The 11339-nt window shown below is 45.5% G+C and overlaps 1 protein-coding gene across 1 annotated transcript; it reads right to left on the bottom strand.

The window, feature by feature from the left end:
- Window positions 1-4078: 4078 nt before the first annotated feature.
- Window positions 4079-10132, bottom strand: AWAT1 (acyl-CoA wax alcohol acyltransferase 1). Its single transcript, XM_058535226.1, is given in 7 exon segments — window positions 4079-4233; window positions 4455-4654; window positions 6452-6623; window positions 7319-7523; window positions 8668-8738; window positions 9009-9116; window positions 10042-10132. Coding segments are annotated over 7 exon segments (987 nt in total). The 5' UTR covers window positions 10118-10132.
- Window positions 10133-11339: the final 1207 nt, after the last annotated feature.

Genomic DNA, 11339 nt, shown 5'->3' with positions numbered 1-11339 from the left:
AGAGTGTAAACAGCCTTTGTTGGCCTTCATGATGGACCAATCAACTACTATGTGGATGAGGAGGTGTTGAACTCCCTGACTGATAGCCTGGGTCCAAAAATCTATGGCAAAGTACAGCTCTTCCCTCTGTGGGGCAGCACTCTGGAAATCACCTAAGTACTCTGCTCACTTTTTGTCTCCGTGATTACCTCAGACAGATCCTTGGCCATTTGGTCCACTGGGGTCACCATCCTGGCCACTCTTTGGAAATGTTCCTTCCTGTCCTCACAATCCATGATTAAGTCCTACTTATTAGTTCCCTTGATTATCACCACATATGAAGTCACTGTGACATCCAGAGTGTGGAGCAAAAACTTAGAGTATTAGAGTATCTCAAAAATATTTAGAGGGGAGGAGGAGGGAGAGGGAGGCTAAGAGATTGCATTGTGCGGTAGAAGGTGAGGGCAAGAAGAAAAGATACGGGGGGAATAAATTTTTGAGAAGGATCAAGTGGCTGATGCTAATAAGAAAGCAAAGGCTTAAACTGCAGTCCGTTTTTTCTTTTATTCTTCCAAGTATAGCCTCATTCTCATGTGCGCCCTTGAGACTCTTCTGGAAAAATTCTGCTCTCGTTTCCCCTTCCTGGACAATTAAAACAGGTGGGGACAATTCAAATCCAATTCCCCTTTTTATTCCGTTACCTTCTGATCACCCCCTATGAGGTTTTGACCCACCCAATGAGCCCCAATGACTCCTACCAAGGCTTCTCCCAATCTGATAGGCTCCCAAATCAAATCAGCCACCTTCACTACATTACCTACAGCCTTCTCTGCCATGCTAAGGAGTTTGAACTTTATCCTGTAGACCAGCATTTCCAAGACTGTATTTAGAGGAACTCCAAATGTTCCATGAGATGGTAATAGGTGTTATTTAAACAAGGGTTCCATTGTCAGATAAGTTTGGGAAATGCTGAATAGTCCCTCTTGGAGAGTCACAATGCTCATCAGTGTAGTAAAGACTCCGAAAATATTTCAGTAAATACATCTATCTAACTTCATTTAATTCAGCATCTTCCATAGTTATTTAACCACAGAACCATTTTTTTTTCTGTGCAATATTCATTGACATCTGAGGAACATTAGTGGTACCCAGAACATTATTTAGGATATGCTGGTAGAAGCATTGTAGGAACAATAAAGGATTTTAGGCAGAGAACTAAGTCAGACAAGTTTTAGCAAGAGCACCATGGTGGCAGCATGATGAATGGATTGCTTAGAGAGGACTTTCCTAGAGGGAGTGGCAATAGTCTAGGAATGTTGGTGAAGGCTTTGACTAGGTTGTGACAGTGGAGAAGGAGAGAAGAGAACAGGCTGGATTAATATTAAGGTGGTAAAATTGATAGGACTTGGTGATAAAATGTGAGGTTGCTGGGGGAAGATGATTCACCTGGTATTGAGTATGTTGAGGTTAAAGGGCTTGTTAGAGATTGGTGAGCTGGATATACTGGTTTTGAGGGAAATTACTTATGAGGGAAATCTGGGTTAGAAATAGATATTTCAGACCTGAAACAGTGTAAAGTGAGAGAAGAGGGTGGGAGCCCACCAAAACCCAACATTTAAGGGTTAAGAAAAGGAAACAAGGCTAGTCTAAATGGTCTTTTTTCCCCATATTTTTCCAGCTTTATTGAGATCTAATTGACAAATAACCTTGTGTAAGTTTAAGGTGTACAACATCATGATTTGATATACATATATATTGCAAAATGATTACCAGAATAAGGTTAGGTAACACATCCTTCATGTCACATAATTACAATTTCTTTTTGTGGTGAGAACATTTAAGATCTACTCTCTCAGCAATTTCAAGTATGTGATACATTATTGTTAGCCATAATAACCATGCTGTACATTAGATCCCCAGAAATTATTCATCTTATAACTGGAAGTTTTTATCCTTTGACCAACATCTCCCCATTTTGCCCACTCCCCAGTCCCTGGCAACCACCGTTCTATACTCTGTTTTTATGAGTTTGGCCTTCTTTTTTAGATTCCATAGATAAGTGAGATCATACAGCTTTTGTCTTTCTTCTGACTTATCTCACTTAGTGAAATGCCCTCAAGGTCCACCTACGTTGCCGCAAATGGCAGGATTTCCTTCTTTTTTATGGCTGAATAATATTCCATTGTATATATATCACATCTTTTTCCATTCATCTGTCAATGGACACTTAGGTTGTTTCCATGTCTTGGCTATTGTAAATAATGCTGCAATGAACATGGGGGTACAGATATCTCTTTGAGGTAGTGATTTCATTTCCTTCAGCTATATACCTAGATGTGGGATTGCTGGATCATATGGTAGTACTACTTTTGATTTTTTTAAAAATTTTATTTATTTATTTTTTGCTGAGAAAGATTCATCCTGAGCTAACATCTGCTGTCAATCTTCCTCTTTTTGTATGTGAGCCACCACCACAGGATGGCCACTGACAGATGAGTGGTGTAGGTCCGTGCCCAGGAGCCGAACCCAGGCCGCCAAAGCGGAGTGTGTCGAATTTAACCACTAGGCCACGAAGGCTGGCCCTATTTTTAGTTTTTTGAGGAACCACCATACTGTTTTCCATTGTGGCTGTACCAACTTACATTTCCATCAATAGTGCACAAGGGTTCCCTTTTCTCCACATCCTTGCCAACACTTATTTTTTGTCTTTTTGATAATAGCCATCGTAACAAGTGTGAGGTGGTATCTCATGATTTTGATTTGTATTTCCCTGATGATTAGTGATGAAGAGGATCTTTTCATGTCCCTGTTGGCCGTTTGGATGTCTTCTTTGGAAAAATGTCTATTCAGGTCCTCTGCCCGTTTTAAAGTTGGATTATTTGTTTTTTTGCTATTAAGTTGTATGAGTTTCTAAGTGGTCTTTTAACTTTTGGTCCTTTGCTGTGCTTTTAAGTGTGTCTTTTTGGTTGCCTTGTGAAGGAAGAGACATCTGTGTTTTTATTTACTCTTTTAAAATTCTCAGAATACAGCATTAAGAAAAACTTTAAAACAGAACTTAGTAAGGATTTAAAATATAGGTATAAAGTGGATTCCCCACAGTAGACTCAGGATGGTTGCAAATACCTTGGGATTATAGTGGTAGAGGACCATCTTGAGGACAAAGTGACTTATATGAAATGCCTCTGCCAACTTAAAAGTAATCCTGAGTAAAATGCCTTTGATCTACCTGAAAGGCATGCTTGTTAACTTAGTGGTATAGACATAAGGTAAGGCTTTATATTTGGAGAGAGCAGATTACTACACAAAAAGTTGCACATGAATGTTTGTGGCAAAAAGTGAAAACAACCCAAAAGTCCACCAACTGCTGAATGGATAAAAAATGTGGTGTATAAGTACAATGAGATATTATTTGGCCATAAAAAGAATGAAGTACTGATACATGCTACAACATAGAGGAGCCTTGAAAACATTACAAGAGAAAGAAGCCAGTCACAAAAGACCACATATCCCACAATTCCATTTGATGAAATGTCCAGAATTGGCACATCCCTAGAGATAGACAGTAGATTAGTTGTTGCCAGGGGTTGGGGGAAGTGGGGGAATCGGGAGTGACTGCTAATGTGTACTGGGTTTCTTTTGAGGGGCGCTGAAAAATGTTCTAAAGTTAGATAATGGTAGTGGTTGCACAGCTCTGTGAACATACTACTACTGAATTTTACACTTTAAATGCGTTAAATTTATGTTATGTAAAGTGTATCTCAATTAAAAAATGCATTAAGACAACAACAACAACAACAACAACCAGAGAGGTGGCTACTCAGGCTGCCCGACTATCATTTGAGTCCTTCAGGACCCAGGGTGGGGCAGGGAGCATGCCTGTGTCTGGGCCTGAGGGGCCTCAGAATGCCCCATCTGGAGAATGCCTGGGTGAAGCTCCCCAGGGACAGCAACGGCAAGGGCTCTGTGGCAAGGAAGGAATCCCTAATGCCCTCCCCTACCACACCAAGCCCTCCCTCATCTTCCTTTCTCTCCCTTCTTGGTTAGCAGCAAAGCAGTGTCCTCTCCCAGGCATGCACTCTTGGGCATGCGGCTGCTTCAGTCACAGGAAAAGCAGCTTTTGGGACTCGGAGCAACCGTGCTGGGTCTTATGCTGGTCAAACAGTTTGTGCAGGGCGTCCATATAGAGTGTGTGGTATTTGTCCACCATCTCCTGGCTTGGATTTTCCATTTTGGGCAGTGGCAGAAGCTCCCCAACTGCCAAGAGAGGTGGGAAAAGAGAAGGGGCAAGTGCTAGACTCGTCTCTTTCTTTAACCTGCTTCTCCTTCTCTGGGCCAAATTCTCTCGCATCCCAAGTTAGCAGCTCCCAGCTTCTCCCCCTCTGGTGCCCTCTTCTTTGGTGGGGGCGGGGTGGGGAGGGCTGAGGTTGAGGTTGAGAAAGAGCTTAGGTGGCCTTGAGGCTGAGAGCAGCACTCACCTACAGTGATGATAGGCAGTGGGTATGGCAGGAGGCCAGTGGAGCCTTGGCGGAGGCCTCAACCAGAGAAGACACAAAAATAGAAACCAAAGATATGGCGGAAGTAGCTCTGGAACTTGTACATCCTGCTGTCTTTATGGAACAGCACCTGCTCAAAGACCTCAGTTTCTCCAAAAGTGAAGGTGGGGACCAGATGAGCCCTGTAGGCAAACCCCGATTTATTTCCCAAACACAGGCTAGGGTGGGAACCACCCCGGAAAACATTTGTTCACTGTCAGCTTCCCATCTCATAAAATCCCCATGGCATCAAGCATTTCCTCCTGCACTAAACAGGGCTCCCATATTGAGTGTCTCTTCTCCTGAAATTTTCAAGTCTATCTTTGGGCCAGGATCACAAGGGCAATATATGGGGGTGCAGGAAAGGAAGAGGAGTTTGGGCAGAGATCCCCAGAGACATACATCGCATAAAGAAAAGCTTCCAGGAGGTGTCAAGGAGGGGAATATCTGACTGTTTCTACTAGTAGGAAGCACAGAGAAGATGATGATAATTTTGTACAGATGTGTATATGCGATATACCCCTCACCCACAGGGACTATGCATAAGGTATTCTGTCCTTGGGTCTTGGGATTAGAGCAGAGAAAAGTTGTTTCCCTCTCACAGACCGTGGGAATCCACCCTGACAGTGCCCTAGGTAGAGAATTGGGCTCCTTAAGTCTTCCTGTGAGAAAAAAGAGAACACAGCCTCTCTCATACAGATCTTTGTGAGTTACTAATATTGATCTCTCAGCACTCTGACATATGTTACCTTACTGGTTCCTCATAGCAGAGAGAGTGGAGGACACAGTGGGGGGTTATTTTCTTTATCTTACAGATCCAGAAGCCTAGGTTCACAAGGTGGAAGGTCACTCAGGCAGTCAGTGAGTGGCAGCACCTGGACTAGGACCCAGGACTCCTTCCTCACAGCTCAGAACTCTCCCCTACATTATGCTCCAAACTGATGAACAGGCCACTCAGGCAAGGTCCTTAGAAGAAATACTTCCCTCTTCTCTGAGTCTGCGATGGGACAATTGTCCCTGTGTCCAGTGAGCTAGCCTGCTGACTTGATGGAGCACCCCACAGCTCCAGCCTTGAGTTCCTGCTCTTTACCTCCACTCTTTATCCCTAAGTCAGAGTGGCTAACGTTTATCCATCGCTTACTGTGTGCCAGGCATGTGGTAGGTGTTTTATGTGAATAAATTCATTTTAACCCCACAATAACCCTATGAAGTAGGTAAAATTATTAGTAGCCACATTATGAAGATGAAAACACCAAGGCTCAGGGGGCTGGCCCCGTGGCATAGTGGTTAAGTGCACGTACTCGGCCGCTGGCAGCCTGGGTTCGGATCCCGGGTGCACTCCAATGCACCGCTTGTCAGGCCATCCTGTGGCGCCATATAAAGGAGAGGAAGATGGGCACAGATGTTAGCCCACAGCCAGTCTTCCTCAGCAAAAAGAGGAGGGTTGGCATGTATGTTAGCTCAGAGCTGATCTTCCTCACAAAAAAAAAAAAAAAGAAAACACCAAGGCTCAGAATCGTTGAGTAACATGTCCCAGAGTGCATGGTAAGTCACGAAGCCAGGATTTTAAATCAGGCCCCTGACTCCAGATCCTACATGCATACTCACCATACTGTACTCCCTCTTGCACTTACCATCAACAGACAGATGTAGATATCGATGTTGATAGAGATAAGGTGGGAGTCATCTGTATACTAGGGGAACCCTAGCCAATTCCCTCTGATAATGAATCTGGGTTTCTGGTTTGGCTTCCTGGGAACTGGTCCAGCTAGCTCAGAAGGAGTGGATCACCTAAAACTTTTAGAAATTCTACGGCCATCTCCCCTACTTACTAGTAAGTTCCATGAGGGCAAGACTCATGTCTGATTCATCTTGACATCGCCTACCAGGTCATGCTGTTCAGAGTAGGCCACTCACCCTGCCCTGGGAGGAACACCTACCCATGCTGGAGGGCTGTGCGCACAAACCCCTTGCGCTTCTGGAGGATGAAGGTGGTGGTGTTGGGCACACTTTGCAGGACGTGTCCCACCCCTCCCACTACAATGCCCACAAGGTTGCCAGTGTCGTGGCTCAGCAGGTAATTGATGGCCGGCTGACTCACAGAACACACACCTGAAGAGAATCAAGGAGCAGAGAGAGGAGCAAAATGATCAGGAGAGGAGAAAACGGCCGAGAGGGAACACCCTCCGCTCTACTCCTCACTGGCTTGTTTATATGCCCTCTGTTCCCATGGGTCCCAGGAGGAGAGTCAATGAGATGGGGCAAAGGGTATGGAGAAGACTAGACTGTGGGCAAACACGACAGGTTTCACTTTGAGGCAATACCTCTACTTCGCAGGAGGCACTGGGTGGAAACTATGGTAGAAAGATATTCGATGGGACAACCAGAAATCTGAATCCTAACAATAATTCTACCTTTTTCTTTTCTTCTATTGCCATTAATAGCAACTGCTTTTATTTACTGAGCACATACTCTGTGGAAGGCACTATATTGAACTTGTATTATCTCATTCAGTCATTATATCACATCACATGTGACCTTGGACGATTATCATCAGCACCACTTTACAGATGAGGAAACTGAGACCAATAGAGGTTCAGTAGTTTGCCCAAGACCACACAGTAAGTGGCAGAGCCAGGATTCAAACCCAGGCAGTTTAGCTCCAAAACGCATACTTTTGACTACTATGGTATGATGATGGGGTGGCAGGGTGAGAGGGGGTTGAGAGGTAGGAGATGGGGCTTAAAAAGGTGTATCTCCAAGCAGATAAATGGGCCAGAAGCTCCAGGAAGTATGGTCAGAAGTACCTTTGGCCATAAGGTAGTCCCTAATAAGGGGGATCTTGAAGAACCAGGACAGCGTGGCCAAGTGGGGAGTGATGCCTGGAAAGATCTTTGAGAAGCCTGTGGCCTCAGTGCAGAAGTTGCAGAAGGCGCCAAAGGTGAAGAGGCCATGGAGGTGAACCCCCATGAGGTAGTTGTGCTTAGGTGACAGGTCTTTAGTCTTCAGGATCTGCAGCCATGGAGAGAAATGCCAGAGGTGGTGAAATGAGATCACATGGGGAAGCACGGGGGAAGACAATTCAGGAATGAGGATACTTGAAAGCAGAGCTTTTCAACAGAAAGGCCATGAGTGGGTTTCAGGGACCTGAGATATTGTCCGTGGCCTCTAGGAAACCAGGCAGGATTTGGGGCAGCTAGAACTGCTGGGCCTCTTGCCTATGGCTGCAAGTAGTCTCGGCCACTATGTCAGAGCACTTTATGCATGGTATCATTTTCTATGAGTGTTGTTATGTGAAAAAGGTCAGCGAGCTCTGCTCCAAAAATCGGGGCAGTGTTTGTTGTCTACTCCAAAAAGTGCTCAGACGATCAGCATTGCAGTACATTTCTGAACCTCTTCCTGGTGCTTTCTTCCCCCAACCCCCTTCCAGTGCCTGCCTAAGTAACCTTTATTGAACTTGGAAAACCCTGCTTAGATATCACCATGTCTGTGAAGCCTTTCCTTACCCCTCAGCTGAACTACTTGTGTACCTTGTACCAAACCACAAATATATACTTGTCTGTCCTCCCCATTAGGTGTGGGCTCCTTGATGGCAGAGGGTCACATCCTACTCACTTCTCTGTCCCCCAAATGTGGTACAGAGTAGGCTTTCAACCACTGTTTTTGTGTGTGTGTGTGTGAGGAAGATTAGCCCTCAGTTAACATCCGATGCCAATCTTCCTCTTTTTGCTGAGGAAGATGGGCCTTGGACTAACATCCATGCTCATCTTTCTCTACTTTATATGGGACACTGCCACAGCACGGCTTGAGAAGTGGTGCATCGGTCTGAACCTGGGATCTGAACCTGCGAAGCTGAAGCGGAGCAGGCGAACTTAACCGCTATGCCGCCGGGCTGGCCCCTCAATCAATGTTTTTAAAACTGCACTGAAGTATATTCGTGTTTTCGCCTGTGTCATCTGGTAGGTCATGCCAAAGGCGTCCAAAGTGTCCTAGCAGAGTAATGAGTGCCCAGCGGCAACGTTGAATGCTGAAGTATGTCTAGCCTGCACTAAGACTTCTCTGGGATGTTCATTTTCCTTATGGACAACCCTAGTCCTTTGGCATAAGTGCTTAGCATTTTGGAAACTCTGAGGGTCACTAGGGAAGAGACACTTACCGTAATGGGGAAATAGTCCCTGACGTGGGTCCAAACACTCCAGATCCTTACCCAGGCTGAACGCCTGCCACCTGAAACAGAAATATCAGTAGGGCATGGTGTCTGTGTGTGCCAGCCCCACCCCTCCCACTCACCCAGGGCTTCCCTAGCAGCATGGAGGGACTATGGCTCTACTAGAGAGGTGGAAAAGGAAGAGACCCCAGGATGGTCCCAGTTGGCCCAGTTCCTGTGGCTCTGAGAACTTGGTTGAGAGGCCTGTGGCATGGTGAGTGGGACTCCCTGGTTACAGGTTAAGGTGGAACATTCTTAGGCCCTGTGCTTTCTAGGTCCATGAATCTTACCTTGCTCTGGGGTCTTCCAGTCCAGGGAAAACCAGGCAAAGTAAAGGGCTGCTAGCAGCCACAGGGATGTAAACAGCAGGTAAATGAACAATGGCTGCAAGATCTAAACTGATGAGGGAGCAAGTCAGACCAAATTTTGCTGCCAGCAGAACTTGACCATGTCCAGCCCCATTAAGAACCCTCCAAACTACCCAAGCTTCTGGTTCTGGCCTTTTGCACAATCCAGCTCCTGCCCTCCGTCATCCATGTCCACTTGTCCTTCAAACATTTCCTCTATCATATACCATACTTCTCTGCTTACCTGCCATCTCTGTCCACCTGCCTCCCTGCCCGCTCACCATCCCTCTACTCCTGCTCCTTGCCTGCCACTAGCTTTCTTCCCCTGCTCCCATTTGTCCACCATCTTTTCCCTCCCTATCCGTCATCCCTGAACCCTGGTTAAACCACTAGCCCACCCTCCCTTGCCCATATACTATCCGTATTTCCCCACACCCTGCCCACGCAGAATCTGCATCCTTCTACTATTTCCCATCCACCATTCTTGTCGTCTTGCCCATTTACCATTTCTTTCATTGTCTCTGTCTCCCCTGTTCTACCACCACCCTTCTCCCAGAATGGAAAACTCTGTGGTTCCAACACAGGCTATACTTCTCTAAATCCATAACGCTAATGCTTCATCTGTCCCTCTCGCCATGCGTCCTTATGATCATGGACATATCATACCTATTTCCTGGGCCTCATTTCCCCTCTCCAGATAGTGGGGGTTAGGAAGTGGCTGAAATTAGCTAGATCTACTCGTATCTATCATGACCCTGTTCCATCCCGCTGCCTGTCCTCACTGTCCCCTGGGGCTCTATCTCTTCCTTCTCCAGGACCCTCCTGGAACTCAAGACTCTTTGGCTTTACTCTGTAGTACTATCTGAGATGATCAAAGGCTAGGGATGAGACTTCCCATGAGAATAAGAATTGCCCCAGATTCGGCCCTGGCCTCTGACTCTGGCTTCTTGCCGTGCACTCTTGGATCAGTACTCACATATGGCAAGGTAGCTCAAGGGCCAATGCAGAATTGTGAGACTCTGGAAGTGCTTAGGCTGCTTGAAACAAGGCATGACCCAGGAGCTTGAGGGAGACGAAGATCCCAGGACAGTGTTCCAACCAAAGACGCCACCAGCTTCTGGAAGCTTCACTCAGTAGTGAACACATATGACTGTGAGGCTTTTCACCTGCCCTCTCCTTTCCTTGTCCTGCCCCACACCTACCACTCACTGCAGGGGGCAGGCTCTGGAGTACCAAGGACTGCCCCATCAGGTCTGAGCCCTGGGCTCTGCCCCATTTGCCCTTTGACTCTCTTTCCTGGAATTATTAGGACATCAGGACAGAGAAAAGTGAGGACTGCCATCCAGTCCTAGAGACGCAGAGATCCCGAGAAGGGAACCCCCTCACAGGCCACTCTAAGACCACAGGGCTTGTGACCTCTGGGAGATGGCTGGTGGGAAGGGAGCTCTGGGGGGTTGTGGGGCGGGGAGCACCTGGGGTTAGGTCTCTGTTGAGACTTACTGTTGCCCTGAGGCAGCCTGGTTTGGAGCTGTCCCCCTCTTTTAACTTTCTATTATAAAAATTTCCAAACACATACAAAACTAGAGGAAGCAACGAATTTTCATTTTTGTGTTCGTGTTTTATGTTCATCTTCAAACTGTTAACATTTTGCCGTACTTATTTCATCTCTCTCCCCATTCTTTTTTTTCTTAGAGTATTTTAAAGCAATTCTAAGTCATCATGTCATTTCACCTCTAAATACTTCACTATACATCTACAAAAAATGTGGATGTTTTCTTCCATAATAGTACCACTGTGACTCTTAACAAATTAAATAATTCTCTAATAATATCTAATATCCAGTCCGTATTCAAACGTCTTTTTATAGTTGGTTAATTTGAATCAGGATCCAAACAAGGTCCACTGATTATATCTGGATGTTATGTCTCAAGTCTCTCTCTCTAATTTTTCATTTTAAAATAAAACCCAGATACAGAAAACCACCTAAAATAAATGTATGGTTTAATGAATTATTATAAGACAAACACCTTGCAACCACCATTAGGTCAAGAAATAGAACTTTTCCACCCACCCCACAAGCCTCTCCATGTACCGCGTTCCAACCACAACCCTCTTCTTCCTCCCAAAGTAACCATTTTCCTGACATTTAGAGTCATCTTTTCCTTGCATTTCTATGCATTTCTATTCACTACTCAAAGTACTTCCCTAATGACTATGGTTTTGTCTTGCCCATTAAAAAAATTGATATGTCCCTCAAATTTTCTCTTTTTTAAG

This window comes from Diceros bicornis, chromosome X, assembly GCF_020826845.1.
Source record: "Diceros bicornis minor isolate mBicDic1 chromosome X, mDicBic1.mat.cur, whole genome shotgun sequence".
NCBI lineage: Eukaryota > Metazoa > Chordata > Mammalia > Perissodactyla > Rhinocerotidae > Diceros > Diceros bicornis.
Note: the sequence above shows the minus strand (reverse complement) of the source record. Positions and strands in the feature narration are given on the sequence as shown.